General features: G+C 52.9%; 1 protein-coding gene across 1 annotated transcript; it reads left to right on the forward strand.

The window, feature by feature from the left end:
* Nucleotides 1-7,325: 7,325 nt before the first annotated feature.
* On the forward strand, nt 7,326-13,761 carry LOC122167358 (5-hydroxytryptamine receptor 3A-like). The gene is made up of 9 exons (XM_042831851.1): nt 7,326-7,398; nt 9,590-9,753; nt 9,970-10,014; nt 10,846-10,955; nt 11,612-11,781; nt 11,917-12,077; nt 12,358-12,568; nt 12,984-13,217; nt 13,463-13,761. Exons 1-9 carry the CDS (start codon nt 7,326-7,328, stop codon nt 13,759-13,761), a joined length of 1,467 nt encoding a protein of 488 aa, XP_042687785.1.
* The last annotated feature ends 5,882 nt before the right edge of the window (nt 13,762-19,643 follow it).

A 19,643-nucleotide genomic window follows, 5' to 3' on the forward strand; every position in this document is an offset into this window, starting at 1 on the left:
CAAAGCGAGAGGTAAAAACCTGTCAATTTCACATGTCTGCAGGGCTATTCATAGCAATAGAGCTGATATTATTGAGTTTGGAGTTTGCAGCATCCCCTTCAGCCCAGCAGCAGATCTGTGATGTTCCAACCTACTCCGATATCCCACAAAAGCTGCTAAAATACGTCTCAGGTGCTGGCAAGTGTGATAAAACAGGGCTGTGTGGGCATGGTATTAATTACAGGAAATATGCTACATGAATTTAATGAATAACTGCAAGCACTGTAATTAGCTCTAATATTGCAGAAACGGAGCTCCTTCTCCCCGCTGAACTGAAATTGCATTCGGAGCAGCTGGAAACACAAAGTTTAGGGTAGAAAAAGTGTGTCCCATGGGTACCTGCTCAGCACCCCCCTACCCATCCTTAGCAGGAGAAGCAGAGAACAGGTCTGGGAGATGGACCAGATGACCTCTGAGCTCCCCTTCCAACACAAACGATTCCATGAGACGCCCTTTTCCTGCCCCCAAAGGGGAGTTTCAGAAGGAGATGAGCAAAGATGCTGAGATTTGGCACCTGAACCAATGCCATCCCAAAGGCAGGGGCTGTTATCGTGGCTCCGGTTGGTGCCCACGCCGAGCGATGAGCCGTGCAGCTCCCGGCCCGTCTCCGACTTCTGTTGTGATCTTTTTGCCTCCTGTTTCCCGCACATAAAAGACTAGTCTTGCCTGAGAATATCAAGTTATTGCTAGGGCCTTGGGGAAATCTGATCGGGGAGATAATCGAGTCGGAGTTCCAATTTGCTTATATTGAGTTTCGCCAACTGCGGAAGGCAGATACCTTTGTATTCCCCTCTGCTGGCTGGAGCCTCCCCGACAGACGCCGAGGCAGCTGTCTCGACACGCTGCCGAACTGGGAAGATAAATACAAACGCATGGGAATTATCTCTGCGTTTGCTAACCACCAATTTAGGTCTAAGTAGGCTCCCTCTGTTAGGAAGACTAATGAATTCCAATTCTACGAAATATCCTTTGCTTTTAACAAGCAAGATGGAAGGTAGCTGGGAAAGAAAGAGGGAAGAGCTGTGAATAACGCCACGAGAGAGCCAATTACAGCAGCCAGCTGGCACAGCAAAACTCGGTGCTTAACTTGGTGAGGAGGTGCCAGATTGTGCTGTCCATGTAAGGATGCTCTGGGCCAGCCCCAAGGAGGCCAGAAGGGAGCTGCTCCTCCTCCATGGCTTCCTGCAGAAGAATCATAGAGTCTGAGGGTCAGTCAGTTTGGAAAAGACCTCTGAGATCCCCAAGTCCAACCCAACCCATCCCACCATGCCCACGTCCCTCAGTGCCACATCTCTGCAGTTCTGGAACACCTCCAGGGACGGTGACCCCACCACCTCCCTGGGCAGCTGTGCCAAAGTAGCACCACTCTTTCTGAAGAGAAATCTTTCCCAATATCTGACCATCTTACTAGGAGAGACGTGACGTGGCTGTGCCATCGTGCCATGGAACTGAGCTGGCTGCAGCCCAGCACATCCGTAAAGCAAAGCCAGGGCTGCAGCCACTGGGAGAAGCCAGGGCTTGAACAGGAAGGGGATTTGCGTGTATCATTTCATACAAAATACACTTACCTTGAGGTCACTCTTATCAGTTTTATGAGCAGCAAAATCTATAGGCATGGAGAATGAATACAAATCCCTGCTAAAAGCAGCGGAGACAACTCCTTCCAAAAAATTATTAATGTCCTGATTGCCAATAGAAACTCAGCCTCGTATTTTTAGCTCTGGGTTTGCTGTGGGTATGTGTTATGCTGAGCAGCCTGATTAATGTCACAGTAACTAATTAGGGTGCAAGACAGATACTGGTGATTCTCTTGCAGTGTCAAGCACAGTACAAGTGCCGTTATATCAAAGATAATTTACTGTGGTGAGGGGCATATGCTCTTGGATGGAGAACAAGTGGGAGCTGATGATGTGCCCCCATCCCTCTCCTCCCATACCTTCAGATCTTTCCATCCAGCCTGATTTTATCAAAAGGAAGCAATCAATCTGCACTGTTAAATGGAAAAAAAGAATGAAAAAGCGTTCCAGAAATGTTTACCAGCACTCAGGGAGCATAAGTGTGGGGGGGATTTCAATGGACACCAAACACTTGCTCTTAAAAGACAGCAAATAACCCTCACCTGCTCTCCCAGAAACACCACAGGGTCATGTTTAATAGCAGCAGGCACTGATGAGAAATTCCATTTTGAAATGCTTGTGCCTCAAAGTGCTTGGCATGTGCACAGCTCCTGGTGCACATCTACTGCTGGGGATGCACCAAGCCTCCCCTAAAAAGCAAGGATAGGAAGAAATGCCCCTGAACTGGGGGCGTGTTCCCACCTAACCAGGTCAGGAAGGTGCAGCAGCAAAATAAAAGGGGGAGAAAAGCAGCAAATCGGGCACCCAGGCTCACACTGTGCCATAAAGACAACCATGCAAGATTAAATACTGTTGGGTTTGCTCTCAGCAAGGCAATTCCTGCCTAACCTTGGGTAATATCACATCTCTGACGCGCGGTGCTGTACCTGCTCAGAATGAGATGGATCTCCTCCATTAACGCCAATGGGCTCCAAATACCTTGGTGTACTTATTATTACCTGGCTTTAATGGATAATGAAATTGTGGCATAATATTGCTAACACTTGAAGGGTGTCTAATGGTGAACGGAACTGAAGGGAAAGTGCTTTGATGGGGGATTTAAAGGCATCAAGCTTCTTTGCCGGGTTTGCATTCCCAGCCCTGGGAGCGCAGGGATCCCAGCATCCTCCCTAGGACTGTGGGTTTGGCAGCTCTAAGGTCACCACCATGCCCAGCATGCTGCTGGCCACATCCCCAAGGGCAGCACAACAGAGGGACTGTGTCAGGGCACTGGTCCACAGCAAAGAAGGGCATGGCTCACACTTTGTCACAGCCCAAAGAAGAAAAAGGGGCTCACAGCCATACAGCAAGCATTGCTGTGAGAATGAGATCCCAAACTGCACGGCTACTCCCTGCCCCCTGGCCTGAGCTGCACCTGATGCCAGCACAGCACTGTCACCACTTGCTGCCTTGAAATACAGCGTGACTCATCCCTGCAGCTGCTCCAAGTGGAGTTCATTAAGCAGATGAGTAAATACGAGCAGCTTGCAGAGGGAGAACCTTCCTTAGCTGAGCTCTCTGAGACCGGGCTACAGCTGTGCCCATTTGGCTGCTGTGCTCCAAATTGTCAGCCCCCCCCCTCCTGTCTCCATCCTCCTGTTTGCCCCAGGGATGCTCAGCACCCTCTGTGTGGTGACCACCCCGCCTGCCTGTCTGTCCTGTGGGCAGCCCTGTGACAAGGGGTGATCCGCAGCCCTGTGAGCAGTAGGAGTGTGGTTGGGGGCACTGAGATAAGAGAGCTCACAGCCCCCCCTGCTCTGCACAGACACTGTCCCAGCCCCTACCTGCAGCTGCCTCTTGCTGCTCATTGCACGGCGCTGGTATTTATCTCCAATTGCCCGTGAAATGCTTCTGCTGCTGTTAATGAAATGAGAGCATCATCAGCTGCATCCTGACACCCTTCCATCCCCCAAAACCACCCTGCAGCCAGCTGGATTTGGGCTCAGGTCCCTCCGCTGTGCCCTGCAGCGCTGCACATCCCAGCATTGCTGCAGCTCTGTAAGTTTGCACTAAGGCCTTTTTACACTCTGTGCAGGTGCCAGCTGCCCCCCTTGCCCAGGGCTGCACCCCACACCCAGGGCTGCTCCCTCATTGCACTGATGCTCCAACCTCTGCCCCCCCTGCAGCACCTGCCTCTGCTCAGAGCTGGAGGGCTTTGAAAGCCAACAGATGACTTTGCAAAAAAGTGATCCCCTTCCAGTGACACTTGGTGCCATGCAGCCTGGCCCATTTGTCACAGAGCATTCAAAGGAGATTAAAACCAAGTCGTTTGGGAGGAGATACTCTCTTACACCGTGAGACAGCCTCACGTTCATTACAGAGCGTCACTTTAGAGCACTTTCTGCAGAGACATTTTAACTGTCCCCTCCAGGCCCACAGAACTTTGTGCTGCTGATAATTAAACCATGAAATACAGTGGGGCTGTGGAAGCGCTCCCCTTCCCGGCCACTGCAGCGCTGCTTATTTATGACCCCTGTGCATTTTTATTGGTGAGGATGGGGACAGGAGTTGGGCAAGCTTTCCTATCGCTCTAATAAAATCTTATTTCCAAAGCACTGCTGAGATAAATTTAAACTCATTACAGCAGTTGCATAATCGCACTCCCTCATAAAGATGAACAAAGTAAACAAGAATTGCAGATGGAGGAGACCAAGTGGGTCACCTCCTCATCCCCCAGTCGTGTGTGATTATCCCCAGAAGGATACTCCACCAACGCTTTGTCTTCGTTGGTGCTGTCGTGCACTTGCACTGCCATGGCAGGAACCACTTACCTGCGATGCATACCCACGAGGGGAAAAAATAATTGTTTTAACCAGTGCATCGGTGAGATCCTTGGAAATGTTTGTAGTTGTTCTTCTGTTATGATCTCAGGGTTACCTGCTTAATGCAGACTTGGAGGTTGGCTCTGGGGGGCTGTGGGACGGCAGCATTGCCGATGCTGAATGCTGCCCTATCTGCATGTTACTCCAGCGCTTACCTCTATTTACCTGAGAGACATTTATGGGCTCACAATGAGGCAGCCAGCATGGCAGTGAGGTGTTTGTCAGCCCAGTTCCCTGTGCAGAGCAAAGCTATCAAGATCTGTAGTGACCCATGGTGGTGATTCAATTAGCAAAGTGCCTAATGGAGCTCCTGCCTCCAGCCTGGCTCCCAAAACCGCCCTCCAGCTGCATCCTGGATGTGCTTTGTAGGGGTTCTGGAGGATGGACCCCTTCACTGGGCACCCAGCTTGCTCCCTGCACTAAAAGAACGGCCTCGTGGAGCCAACAGATCTGTCCATGCTCTGTATCCTTCAAAAACCTATTAGCCTTTATGGGGAGCTGTCTCCATAGAAGCAAGGAATGGCCCTTCGCTCTGCAATCTACAAAGCATCGTTCTGCCATCATCCCATTTGTAACCTCCCTGCCCCTCCTGCTCCTCTGCGTCCATCAGTGAGTGCCCAACCCCATGCAGCAGCCCAGGGCTGAGCCAACAGCTGCAGCAGGTGGCTCTGATTGCATTCAGGGTTGGCACAGATTGGTGTGAGGGGAGGGATGCAGAGCACTGTGAGCATCACCAGGACATCGTGCACAGCCCCTACCTTCCAGTGTCCCCCACCCTGAGGTCACCACTCTGAGAAGCATCCAGCACTGAGGAAAACATCCTTTCCCACAACTGGTGCCTCCTGAAAGACAGCCAGAGCTGAAGCATGCTTAAAACCAGGGGACAGCGTGGCACGGCATCACCAACCTGCAGGGCAACCAGGGCAACCTGCAGGCAGGACCCACAGAGAGACTTCGCAACGTAGCTGACGTATTCAGCTCTGCATGGAAAAATGAAGGATTTGAGCACCATCCTTAGCCCTTAAGGAGGGAAGACTCACCAGGTTTGGTGCACAGAGCGGTGCCGGAGCCGTGGCAGTGCTGCAGGAGCAGGGAGCCGGGCTGAGCTCAGGGAAACTAGAGATGCCGAGCGCTTCGATTCTCAGAAAAGCAATTACTGTGCAGCAGATTACAGAGCTAATAAAATCCCATTATACCATTTCAGAAAGTAAATCTGATCTGGATACTGCCAATTTATATCAGACATCCCACAAAAAGTCCCGTAAGAGCCCCCGACGTACAGACTGTGTGTGCACGCGCGTAATACAAGGCTATAATAGATCACACTAATTAGATATCCGATAACAGGAGGCCTGATAGGAACTACATTAAAATCTCTTTAAGATGAAGACATAAAACCCAAGGGAGAGGATACAGAGTTAATGATGCTGCCACTGAGGCTGCGGTTCATTGCTCCTCACTGTCCTGTTCCACCCCGGACCCTACACTGATGCTGGGACCCTCAGTTGGACCCCTTGCAACGCATTGTGTCCCATTCCCTGCAGGTGCCAGGAGGACAGGGTGGTGGCAGTGGGTTCTGCATGCTCCCCAGCACTGCAGCCCAGGGCACGATCCCCAGCCCCGCTGCGGCGCTGCCCGTGATTTTTATTATCCAGATTCAATAACAGCAAACAGCTCCGAGCTGTCTGCGCTCCCCGGGAGGTGACTTACCATCCTCTAACAGAGCTGAGAAATCAAATTAGCCCCAGCTTTACACTCTCTCTTTCCCTGACACTGCTATTGGCAGCCGAGGGGGAGTTCATCAGGGCCGTGCACTAATTCTTATCTCGTTTAAGTGACTCCACGCTGCCATCTGATGCAATTTGCTCCTTGCCGCAGCCGAGGGCTCCGATCCTGCCTGGCTGCCTCACCAGCCCTCCCAGTACGAGGGAGCTTCTGGAGAAGCTGGGAGCACCGTGAGGTTTTGGGGAAAGTCCTTCTCCAGCCTTCCCTGCTCATCCCTGTCACTGAGCAGTTATTTCTTCTTCCCATATAGCAACTCCAATTCCAGCACTGCTCAGTGCAGCTCCAGAGCTCTCTGCCTGGCTGCTGGAAGCCCACCCTGCCCTGCAGCAGCTCTGGCTGTACCCACACCAAGCACCCCACTCCTGAAGGTACTTAAGGCCAGGTTGGATGGGCCCTGGGCAGTCTGGTTTGGTTGTTGACAACTTACACATGGCAGGGGCTTGGAGCGCAGTGACCTTAAAGACCCCCTCCAAGCTAAGCCATTCTACAGCTCTATTCTTTGTACGTCCCTGGCACAGATCTCACCTCTCTCATTTGCAGGCCATGAAAGGGTTCCTGGCACAGCCTTGTGGCTCTCTCCATCACCAGAACTGCTCCCCACACACCTCCTGCAGCCCCTGCTCTCTTCCACGGCTCACAGTCCCCCAGAGCGAACCTGCACAGCCACATGGCGAGCACCTGGCACAGGTTTCATCCTTCACCTGCACAGTATCCACAGTAGCACAGCTCTGATGGGGAAATCTCACACTGCTGTCACCCGCAGATGATGCAGCCAGCTCCCAGTCCTCCCAGAAACAGGAGCTTCCCCCCAGCATTCTGCATGGCCAGGGGGCTCAGACACTCAGCATTCGCAGCATGCCAGCCGTGGGGCGGGCGGCCTCCTCCTTCCTCCCTCCCCTCCTGAAACTCGATGCAGCAGAGGAGGCTGATTGCAAGATTAATTACGCATTTTCCCAAACCTGACGGCTGGGGGACAGCGAGCAAAAAGTGCTGCCTGCTTCCCTGATTGGGTTCACTTAGAGGAGAGCGCAGACTGCGGACAGAGCTGGGGACGTGGGGCACCATGGTGCTGGCGGTGGCTGTCATGTTGCTGCTCCTGGCACTGCTGCCACCGGTGTCGATGCTGCAGGATGCAGGTAAGGACACGATGGGGAAACCTTCAGGGGTGGGAGAAGGAGCTGGTTTCTTGCAGCTGGAGGCACGTTGGAGCACCTTCATGTAAGCAGTGGCTCTATAGAGCATGCAAACTTTAGGGTTGTTTTGATGTTTGTTGGCTGTTTGTTTGTTTCAAAGTGTTTTTTAAGATTAAAATTATTCCAAATCTGCATCCATGGGTAAATCCAACCAAGGGTAACCTCTTGGAAAGAGCTCCAAGGCACTGCGTGCTTGACTGAGTGTGGTTACAAAGAGAGGGAAGTAATGGCTTACCTGAACCCAGCACAGAGTTTTGGGCACATCAGGGGTTTCGGAGCACTTGGATCCCAAGGAAGGATCCCCAGACATGGTGCTGTGACCCCACTTCAGTGGCTGCATGCCACGGCCCAACTGCTGGGCTGAGCAGGGGAAGCAGCTTTGGCCAATGTTCTTTATGTTGAATAGTCAAAGGCAACCAGTACAGGGCCATGCAAGTGGTTTCAGGAGTGCGTGTTGTTTTTGTCTTCTTTATGAAAGGGATAAAGGTGGAGGGGGAGGGGTGAGAACAGATATTTTGTCCTGGATTTAAAAAAAGTCTTACCATTGGGCATTTTTTGGAATAAGTTCACTCTGTGGTTGATGCTGATTGCATCACAAAGTTTGAATACTTGGTTACAGGACTTTCTGCCCTTTTAAAGTCAGTCAGTTTCCTAGTTATTTAATTTCATAGACAAGATTTCCCTTTAGCTCAGATGGAAAACAGTGAGCAAACAGCACTTACCTGCAGTGTGGCAGATGGTGTGAGCCAGCCAAGCCCTGGGACCAGCATTGGGACCCTGCAGTGAGCCCAGCCCCATCCAATGTGGCTTTTTCCATGCACTGGGAATAGGTGCTGTTCCCAGCTGTGAGCAGCTGCAGCTTGGCCAGAGCCACTGGTGCAGTGGCAGCAGTGCCTGAGTTCCTCCCATTCCTCCCATCCCTCTGATTGCTGCTTCTCACCCCTGTTGCCTCCAACTGCTAACATATGTCTAGATGAGGGTCATGAGCATGGCCAGCTCTGGAGCATTATGGGTTGCACGTAAAGTTGGAGGGGCTGGGGCTGCTTTTTCTTAGCTCAAAAAAAAAGATGAATATTTCCTCCCAGGCAGTTTTTTCCCAAGTTCCTGCAGATCTACTCAATGAGTGCCCTTGGTTACATACAGAGCGGGCTCTGTTGGTTGAGATACCAACACCAACATTGCTCCTGCACAACAAAGTGATGTCACTCGTAGCTAAAGATGCCAGGTTGGCAACATGGAGCTGCAGATGCAATGCCCACAGCCTGGCAGAACAGCACAGGGCCAACGCTGCGTGCACACATGCATACACCAACCCTATGGGTCCTTCTTCAGCTTCAGCCCATACACCTTACACATATGGGGCAGGAGGAGTACCTGGAGCAGGGATGGCACAGAGCACTGCTATCCCAGCTCTAATCACACAGCCCTGTGCTGCACCTCCTCCTTTTGTGGGCTCAGAGCATCCAACTCTCACGTGTGCCACAAAGAGATGAGATCTGAATGTGCAGAAGATGTGCTGTTCTTTACTTGGGCTCCTCAGCCTTGATGCAGTGCCATTCAGAGCCACAAATGATGGAGGAGTGGCACAGAACCTTCCCAGCATTGCATGAACGCACCGGGGCAGCAAAGATGAGCTAAGGAACAGATATTTGACCAATAGCCAAAAAGCCCAGCTGGCATGCAGTTGCTTTCCAAGAGACTGACTGGCCAGCAGCGTTTGCAGGCATTTGTGCCATAGAAAGCACTGGGGAACTGGATGCAAAGCCTGGTGACACACGTGGTGCAGCCCCCAGGATTAGAACAGGTACCTTTTTTTATCTAGTATAGACAGATTTTAGTCTTCTTTGTTACCTTGCATAAATTTAGCATCTTAGCTCATCTTTAACCTTAGCCTTCACCTTCATAGTAAAGAAGTAATGTCTCTCCAATAAGGGTTAGAAAGCTTATCTTGGGGCAGTGATTCCCTCTCAGTTTCCCACTGCCCTGACATCACTCCTGCAGAAGAGGCAGGCAGCAGCTTCAGGTGGGACACGGCCATCTGAGACCCAAGAAGAGCCTAGGGGAAGGTCAGGGTGATTCAGGGAACCAGGGGGGGCAAACAACAAATACGAGCTGCCTCTCCCCATCCCAACAGGAGCCCTGCAGGGGAGCCCAGAGCCAGATCCCTCCACGCCAGCCCTGCTCCGTCTGTCCGACACGCTGCTGGCTCACTACAGGAGGGGAGTCCGACCCGTGCGGGACTGGCGCACCACCACCACTGTGGCCATCGATGTCATGGTGTATGCCATCCTCAGCGTGGTGAGTCTGCTGTCCTCCCATCCCAGCTCTGATGGGGAACCAAGGGGTTCCCAACCAACCTCTCCACTTCCACCCCACGGCATTGTGCTGCTGCTCATTCCTCTGTAAAAGGAATGATGCTTGCTGCACGAATTCCCCCTGGCTACTTCCACCCATCTACACCAGCAACGTTTTGTTGCCACCCTGCCGCAATCACTCCTCCTCTTGTTCCCACAGGATGAGAAAAACCAGGTGCTGACCACCTACATCTGGTACAGACAGGTGAGCCCACGGACCTTTCCGGCCCCATCTTCCCTTCAGCCCCATCTGCCAGCACCGAGGCTCTGCCCCACAGTGTGCAGGGATGTGCCAGTCCCAGGAGGGATGCATGGGGGAAGGCAGGCGGCTGTCAGCCAGCCCTGATATTTGCCTACCTCATCATCCCAGCTCTCAGCCCTGCAGACAGGTCCTGGCACGGTGGCTCCTTTCAAAACCGGGGCCATCTCCCTTGGATGCAAGAATGCAGGAAGGCTGTGGAGCACTAAATTCAACAGAAAGGAAAATCTCCTTTGAGTTCATTTGTAAGCCTCTTCCCCAAAGACGGCTTCCTTGTCTGCTCAGCTACTCACTCACCTCTGGCTTTTGTTCCCTGCAACTGCACAGGTATCAGTCAATGAATTCACCCTCAAACAAGGCCCACGAGACACAGAGCACCTGGATGAGTGCAGAAGGAAGCAATTTCAGGAAGAGACAGGACAGGCATTTCTGTTTTCATGGGAGATGCTGCTGGAGATGGGGTAGTATCCCTGTGAGAGCATCCCTGGGAGGCAAACGTGTCTCCGTGAGCACATGCCTTTCCAGCTCACACCATGGTGTTATCCCCCATTATTGCAGGATATAACAAGACCTCTGCAGGGCACGAGTCAAGACTCTGAAGACACAGCTTGCACACTGCCTGCTTCTCAGTGTTGTGTAGCTGGAGAAACGGGCTTTCCTTTCTCTCAGACATTTAGACATTTAGGGTTTCTTTCTGTAACAGACTGCTGGCATTGGGTTTGAATCTTGGCAGGGCCAGTGTTACCTTCCAGATCCCCTTTTGCTTTGCTCCCACAGCACTGGACAGATGAGTTCCTCCAGTGGGATCCAGCACACTTTGACAACATCACGCAGATTTCCCTCCCTGCAGAGAGCATCTGGGTGCCTGACATCCTCATCAATGAGTTGTAAGTACAGCACAGCCCCAACCCAAACCCCAAAAGAGAGCTCGAGGCTTTAACCTCCCTTCCCATCACTGTGCCTTGCTCTGTATTCCTGGCACAGAACTGGCATTGCCCCCGTGTGCAGTGGGCTGCAGATGGGGAACGGCTTGGCACTTGGGACATTTCCAATGCTGGCTAACTGCACACATTTGTAATTACCCACGCTGTGCTGGGGGTGGGATCCAGATATTTGGGGAAAGGCTTTGTTAAGGAAGCACAATGCGAGGGCAGCTGCAGAGCTGCCAGCCCTCCCTGCAAAGCCAGCCATTGTCCTTCCCCACCCCCGCTTCTGCTGTGATTTAAGGTGTTCCCACCATCTCATGCTGCAGAGAACCCCGTGAGGCAGAGCCACATATGGCCTTGGGCTGCTCTGGGAGAGCACGGGGAGCACGGTAATGACATGGGGCAGCTGTGCCCACGCAGGGCAGTGTGCTACTGCTTTGGCCCTTTCCCCTGACCTCCACTTATTTCCAAAAGAACCCGTTGGCAGAAGAGCAAGGAAAGGTCCCAGTGCTGGGCAGTCCCCATCCCAAACGCAGCTTGCCAGGAGGAGCCCAGCTGTTCGCAGCCCTCCCCATAGCGCTCCCTACCCTTATGTTCTCTGTTCCTGTGCCCTCCAGCGTGGACGTCGGGAAGTCCCCTGACGTCCCCTACGTCTACATTCGCCACCACGGAGAGGTCCAGAACCTCAAGCCCATCCAGGTGGTGACAGCCTGCAGCTTGGACATCTACAATTTCCCCTTCGACATCCAGAACTGCTCTCTTACCTTCACCAGCTGGCTGCACAACAGTGAGTGCTGGGGGCTCGGGGACGGGACCGGGGCGGGCGGCTCCGTGCAGGGGACGCGTCCCCCTCTAGGTGGCCCCAGCGGCTCGGGAATGCCGTGCCCGGCAGCCTGCAGCTCCGTCCCCACCTCCCTTGCAGTCCGCGACATCAACCTCTCGTTGTGGCGGCAGCCGGAGCTGGTGAAATTCGACAGGAGCGTCTTCATGAACCAGGGCGAGTGGGAGCTGCTCTATGTGCTCAGCCACTTCCAGGAGTTCAGCGTCAAAAGCAGCGACAGCTACGCCGAGATGAAGTTCTACGTAAGGGCTCTTGCCTTCTTGGGGCAACGCTGTGCCCTGCTTTGAGCGCCGCTGTTCTCAGAGATGAGACACCGTGGCATAGTTTTGCCCTTGGTCCCATTACTTCAAGCTGCTCCCCAGCCCCGTGCTGAGGTGCATCCCTCCACCATTCCAAGGGTCTGGGCAGTGCAGCCCACCACTCTCACCTGCCTTAGTAGAGACCCAGACCAGCCCAAGCCCACCTTTCAAGCAGGGCTCTGCCTTCACTAAACCTTTCCTGTCTCTCCCTGTGTCCCAATAGGTGGTCATCCGGAGGCGTCCTCTCTTCTATACTATCAACCTGCTGCTCCCTAGCATCTTCCTGATGGTGATGGACATTGTAGGCTTCTACCTGCCTCCCAACAGTGGTGAGAGGGTGTCTTTCAAGATCACTCTCCTCCTGGGCTACTCAGTTTTCCTCATCATCGTATCTGACACGCTTCCAGCTACTGCTGTTGGCACCCCACTGATAGGTGAGGCAGCACGAGCTGGTGCTGGGGCAAGAGCTCTTCACACAAGAGCAAGAAATGGGAAATGTGGGTCGGTACGGAAATGGGGGCTGTAAAATAGCTCAGGATTTGGAGGTATCAAGACTACTCCACGCATCTGACAGAGCTGCACTGGAGCTCCGGTGTTGGAGCAGATGCATGGCTGCGCAGGCAGTGCCACAGCAGCCCAGAGAACAGAACGACATCCTGCCAACAGGGTGGGGTGGGCTACAAAGCAGTTGTAGGCCTGGAGCTCCAGGAGCTGCAGCTCTATGCTGTGACCAGAGATCTGCTGCAGGGCTTGGCAGGAAGAATTCACTCAAGACCTGCCTGCACTGTGCATCGATCTAAAGACTGAGCTGGCCAATGCAGGCCACTCACCTTGTTGGCATCTCCACAGGCATCTATTTTGTGGTGTGCATGGCATTGCTCGTCATCAGCCTCACAGAGACCATCTTCATTGTGCGCCTGGTACACAAGCAAGACCTGCAGCCTCACGTCCCCAGCTGGGTGAAGCACTTACTGCTGGAACGTGCCACTGCACTGCTCTGCATCTGGGACAGAAAGAAATTCAGCCAAAGCAGAACACAGAGCTCAGACATCTCTAGGCACGTGGAGAACAATGACAGCACAGGTAAGGACTGGGGATAGTGGTCCTGCAGAAACAGAAGGGAAATGAATCCTACTCAGAACTAAGCCCAAAGCTCTTCTAGTGGTGTATTATCAGAACTAGCATTTGTTATTTCAATTAGCTCTCACCATCATCTCTCTTGGAGCACTGTGGCACATGCACAGCAATCCAGATGTCCAGATCACATGCATAAGTCTCAGCTCTGCATTTAAAAAGATTTTTCTCACTTCTCTCTCTTGATCCTGCAGCCAAGCTGAACCACTATGGTTCCGAAGACCCTCGGGAGAGAGAGGTGGCAGGAGGCACAAGGCCCACCCCTGCCTTTGCCTCTCCAGCAGAGGGCTCTCTGCTAATTCACAGCATCCTGCACGAGATCACCACCATCCGCCAGTTCCTGGAGAAGCGTGATGAATTCCGTGATGTCGCCCGTGAGTGGCTGCAAGTGGGCTACGTGTTGGATGTCCTGCTCTTCCGAGCATACCTGGTGGCTGTCCTGGCCTACACTGTCACACTGGGCACCCTCTGGTCGGTGTGGCAGTATGCCTGAGCTGCATTTTGGGGCAGGCAATGTGAGGACCTCAGATGCTGCTGCACTCCAGAGGCTACTCCCTGATTCATGCACTCAGACCTGTCTGTGTTTTCTGACTACAGAGATCGGGTGCAATTGCCCCACTTCCAGTAGCTCTGGAACAGCAGCATCTGAGCGCTAAGATAAGGGCTGAGGAAAAACGAGCAAACACCTAGCACGCCTACCCCAACTGAAGCGCTATCAGCTCCAACCGAGCTCCTTTCCCTTTCTCTCACCTCACAAGGGCTTCCCGGCTGGCTGCAGCCTCTTCACCCATCCCTCTTCATCCTCCTCCCAGCCGGGTTAAGGCCACGAGCACAGCGCGGCCCCGCTCCCGCCCGCCGCTTCAGCACCACGGACAGCGACAGCGGCGCAGTCCGGCGGCGCCGCTCCCTCCAGGGCTCCCCGGTCCCAGCCAAAATCCCGCGCTTCTGGACTCGTGGGGCTCAGCCCTCACCTTGCCCAGCGGAGGCTCACCTGGAGCCCAGGTCATCAGGATGCCCACCCCTCTCTCCACCCCTGCCCAGGGTGTTTTCCTGCTGTCTCCTCCATCCCGGGGCCACCCAACTCCTTCCCGGTCACACCTCCATCCTCATCACGCAACCTGCTGTGGCAGAGGGACATGGATCTGCCCTCCACGCTGTGCTCTCCAGGGCTGTGCTCACCAGCTCCACTCACCTTGCACGAAACACTGGAAGCTGCGCATCTGTTTCTTGTTCTTTGTTAATGCTTCAACCAGAGCCTCAGATCCTGCATGTCAATGTCTTCTCTTCTCCTGAGTGTTTTTTGCATGCTTGACCATGCTTGACCAGCAGATCCCCTCCACATTCCTACCCATCAGTACAGTAACTGGGAAAGAACTAGTGGGGTGGGGGGAGAGGAACAAAAAAACCACAACAAAAATACACAGTGCAAATGGGTCTGTCTCCATAGGAATGCAATGCTGGAAGAGACAGAGTTACCTGTCTTGGTCCTCCACTACTGCAGGCTTCCAAAGCTGCCGTATATAAGCATGCTCCCTCTACATACCTCTGCCAGGGTAGTGGCACGAAGTTGCTGTCTAACAGGAGAGAAAAGGAGCTCCTGCATCTCAGAACAGCAGGACTGGGATTTGAGCCAAAAATTGTAAAGAGCTGCTCTGCCCAGTGCAATACCTGCACAGCGTGTTTGCAAACTAGGGGTAGTGTGTCAGGCAGCTGTGATGTCTGCCAAGAGAAAAAGCCAAACTGATAGCATTTTCAGGGTGGTTCCTGAAACCCTGTGCAGGTACAGACATGTGCTTCACACTTGTTCCCTACCTGAGCATCCAGCGCAGGCACCATCCTCTGAAGTACTGGAGATGAAGAGAGGCCTCATCCTGTTTGCTCTGGCAGCTCCTTGGCAGGAACACAGATATCACAGTTTCTGGCACCTCTGTGTCCACTTCCGAGCCCACCAACCCCAATCCATAGGCCAGACACCCTCCCAGGCCTTCACATGCAGGAAAACTCCCTGCTAAGTGACAAGAGGGCTGCTGGCTGGGCAGCGTGGGCTCCTGGCAGCCCCAACCAGCGCTAATGCGCTGATGGTCTGTAAGTGGCTGGCTATTGATGAGGTGTCCAGTTAAAGAGTTTGTGAGACACTAAATCAGCCCATTGATCCTACCGAGATCGATGGCGCTACAGACCTGATCACTGCAGCGGGCAATTAACACCCTCTGGAATGAGCTGCCTTCATGTAACATCAAACGCTCCAACAGACAAATCCAATGGGCCCATTGAACCGGGAGTGCGACGCCTCCCATCCACACGAGACCTGGGCTGGGGTCGGTGGGACCACAGCATCTCCTTCCTCAGCCATGCCCCATGAAAGCCCTCTGCCCCACAGCTCACCTTGCCACCACAGATCCCACAGACGACACTTCTCTGGCCATCCCGGTCCCAATGTGACTCGATCCCAGTGCAATGCTGCTAACCCTCACCCACTCCAAAGATTGCTGTGGGAAATGAGTTAAGGCAGAGCAGGAGGCAGCACCCAGGCTTTCTCCCTTTCAGATTAGTGCTTTCTCCTTGCACGGCTTTGGGAAGTGCTGCATGCAGGAAAAGTTGCAGGCATCTCTACGAGATGAGCCTGGATTTTCCTCTAAACAACAACAAAAAAATCAATAAATCTGAATCTAATCTACTAATAAAGGTTTAATGAGGACATAATGTTGATGGAACAGAACATTGTTGCAGCATAATCACTCCCAGCTGCTGTGTGAATGTACAGACAAAGGCCCAGTCCTATGACAATTTCCCTGTTATAATAACTCCTTTGTATGAGGCCAAACGCTGCAGCGGGATCTTATCCCTTCCTCCACGAGGGATGGTGCAGACAGCAGGTTGCTGCAAGCAGGACACCTCAACCAGGGGTGCCCAACACATCCCTAGGAGGGGCTGTGCCAAGAGGCAGCACCTAGAGGCAGTTGCCACTTGGAGGCTCATGCGTTGCCACCAGCACTTCAGGAGCCTCTGATGCTGACTGTGCCCTGCAGCAGGACCCACAGAGCAGAGGATGGGGCACAGCTGCCCCGGGGGAGCCTTGGGTGGGCACACAGCTCACTGTGGGCATAGGAAGAGCCCACGCTCACACCACACAGTGCATTGCATCCATCACCTGAAAAATAAATATTGTGTTACACGGAGTGACTGCACTGGATCTGCTACAGGATGGGCACGTAGCTGCACCCTGGCCCCCCTGGGGGGCACCAAGGGTGGGAGGGAGCAGCTCGCAGCGTACTGGGCCGAGTGCCGCATGCCATACAGCGACATAAAAGGAGTGCAGACTTTGCTGTTAATGTAGTCAGTAAATAAATAAAGGAGGGCTTAAGCTTAGTGTACAGCAATCAGTTTAGAACTACAGGATAATTAACACAGCGGGGGGCCAGACTACTCTGCAGTCAGGTTTAAATGAACGAGTTCACTTTCATTGAGGCAAACCCGCTCTGCTCCCCAGCGAGCTGTGCATGCAGCAGCAGTGCCTGCACTGGCAGCAGCAAGCAGGGCCAAGGGTTGCACCCCCTGCACCCCACAGCAGCAGGGAGCCCCTGTGTGGGCTTCCTGCTGTGAATCCTCCCCTTGCTGTTTACTCCTACATCACCCAGGCAGCCTGCAACCGGCCCTGCTCCCTTCCCAAGCAACGCAAATGCACCTGTGCATGCACCATCCCAGCAAGGAAGAGCCAACCTTGGGTGGGAATGGCACCCACGCAGGGTGGGAATGGCCCTTTTGGCTTCAGAACCCAAATGGCAGAGCTGTCCGTGCTGCTGCTTCTCTCCTCAAACAGGAAAAATAAAGGACAGCAGCAAATCACCCTGCCGAGCATCATGCGGAGCACGATGAAACGGTCTCCAGGGATGCCAGGGGACTTTAAAACAGGAGGCACGTTTCATTTTCTGCCCATGTAAGAGCCCCTCTCCTATGCCAAAGCACGGAGGGAGCCCTGCATAAATAAGAAGGAAGCTTTTTAGGAGCTCGTGGCTCTTAATGAAAAAGAAATTCTTGAGAGCCACGATCACATACCTCCATTTTCCATGGAAAAGCATCTTCCAGGCTGCACACCCTTAGAAAAACAGCAGCTCCTGTTTGCCGTGCAGGACTCCCATCTCTCCAGGATCACAGAGGTGGGATTTGCTCCCTGCACCGCCCATCCCTGGGACAGAGCACAGGTCAGGGGGTGCACAGGGATGGATCCCCCCATCCACCCCAGCCCTCCTCACCCATGCCCTCCAGCAATGCTCAGGATGCTTGACCTGCACCATAGGAACACCCAGTGCCAACAGCGCAGCACTGCAGGGCTCTGCTGCCACCACATCCTCCTCTTCCTCCTCCCAGGGTCGGCATCCGAGCACAGAACAGCGACAGGAGACAGCAGGCTGAGACAACTGAATTAACTTTATTGTTTCTTCTAACTGCAGATTCAAGGTATACAACTGAACATTGCTATTTTCCTTATGAGACTTATAAATAAAAATACAAAAAATGTCCACTACAAAAAAATCTACTGTTAGTAGGATGTAAAAAATATTCTCTTTGCTATAGAAGGCACGAACTTCACTTAGTGACACATGGAGAGAAAAAAACCTGCAGCAGTATATTCTTATTTTTTTTTCCTTTTTTTTTTTTTTTTTTTTCCTTTTTTTTTCCTGTCAGAAACACTGAAGTTTTACAAAGAAATGCATCTGAATCTACACAGAATGAAGGCAGATGCGGAGAGCTGCAACTAGGAGACACCACAACTCGGGACTTTTTTTTTTTTATTTTATTCATTTTTCAGGAAATTTTAGCTAACTGCATCTGTGGCTAAAGAACAGATAGGACTCGCAAGCAGTACTGCAAAGGAACAAACAGCGAGGAAACAGAATTGTACAAAAAAAAATAAAATAGTAACCCATACTCTGAAGAAACAAAAACAAAAAATTGGGCACCTTCTAAAATGAGGCTACCAGGAGGTGCTGAGGTAGACGGAACTATAACATCAATTAATTCCAAACACTAGTTTTAATACAGAGCAATCAGACTGGCACTTGGGCTGTCACGACATAAAAGACAAGCGATGAAAGAAAGCCTTAGTTTGCTTGGTCCAGCAGGGCAGTTGGTCCTCAGTGCTATAATATACATATATATACTTATATATATATGGATAGGTGTCATGGAGCTTTACCATGGCTTCGCAGCCTCAGAAGTTCATGCATACGTCACACTACGTGAAACAAATACTAGGATGTGCACTCAAACACTGGGACTGGGTGTGGGGGAGGCGCTGTGCTGTGCTGCACTGCCCAACGTGGGGCACACGGACACGGCACCGCACTGCGCGTGGCTCAGCACGGCTCAGCCCACGAGCAGAGGGAAGCTGGCCGCCACGTCACCCTCCAGCTGGGCAACCCATCATCAGACACAGCCTTGCAGTGACTCTGCTCGTGCTGTTTGGGAGCCAATGGGAATCCCGATTCCCATTCTGCACCGTGCTGAGCTCTGAAGCCAAACGATGCCAGCGTCTGCGTTAGGGGAGGAAAGGGACAGTGAGAGGGAAGGGAACGTTAAAGCAACAAAAGCCACGTGAGCTCAGCTGAGCGCTCAGCAGTACCATGACACCCACGACCAGCAGTACCAATTCACTGCAAAAAGGTACCATACACTTGTGAGAAATTGCAGCAACCGTTTATACGAAAGAACTGGTGTGTTGTTTTGTTGGTGGTGGTTGTGTGTATGTGTGTGTTTCTCTTTAGGCACAAAGATTAAACAAGCCATTCTCCAAAGTTACATCCTGGATTGTACTACATCAGCATCTGCCCCGCTTCACCTCCTCAGTGCGGAGCAGCCAAAGTGCCGCCGCTCGCAGGTGCACAGGGGGCACGGCTCTGCATGGACAGACCCCCCCCCCAGCAGCACCACCACGGCTCAGGGTCCCCATCACAGCCCTCTGCCCCCATGAGCACCCCCCCAGCAAGCCCTGTGCGTGGCCAAAGGGCGATGCTCTGCAGATGAACAATCGCAAACCCGCCCCGCTCGGTGCTCAGATGGAGCTGCACAGAACCCCAAAGCTCGCGGCATCGATGCCAGCCCTGCACCCCGGGCTTTCACATCACAGATGGCGCTCAACTGCTCCGCTCTCCCATTCAAGTTTCACACTCCCCTCCCTGCAGCACCGACAGTCGCCGGGCTGCGCCCTGCCCCACCACGCTGTCACACGGCAGCGAATTCCCCAGATTAAGGCCTTCACGTTTCCGACAGTGAGGGAGCAAGGGGACAGGGGACAGCAGTACAGACACCCTGCTCTCTTCCCTTTACTCCCATCTACAAAACCTCTCCCTAACTCTTCCCGCCCTCCCCCTCCCC

Source organism: Centrocercus urophasianus, unplaced genomic scaffold, assembly GCF_019232065.1.
Source record: "Centrocercus urophasianus isolate 14NV4802_14NV808 unplaced genomic scaffold, USGS_Curo_1.0 seq_37, whole genome shotgun sequence".
Taxonomy (NCBI): Eukaryota; Metazoa; Chordata; class Aves; order Galliformes; family Phasianidae; genus Centrocercus; species Centrocercus urophasianus.

Coding starts and splice junctions, on each gene's coding strand:
- LOC122167358 (XM_042831851.1), top strand. CDS start 7,326: ATGGTGCTGGCGGTGGCTGTCATGTTGCTGCTCCTGGCACTGCTGCCA. Junction 12,078..12,357: donor ACGCCGAGATGAAGTTCTAC/GTAAGGGCTCTT, acceptor GTGTCCCAATAG/GTGGTCATCCGGAGGCGTCC. Junction 13,218..13,462: donor GGAGAACAATGACAGCACAG/GTAAGGACTGGG, acceptor TTGATCCTGCAG/CCAAGCTGAACCACTATGGT.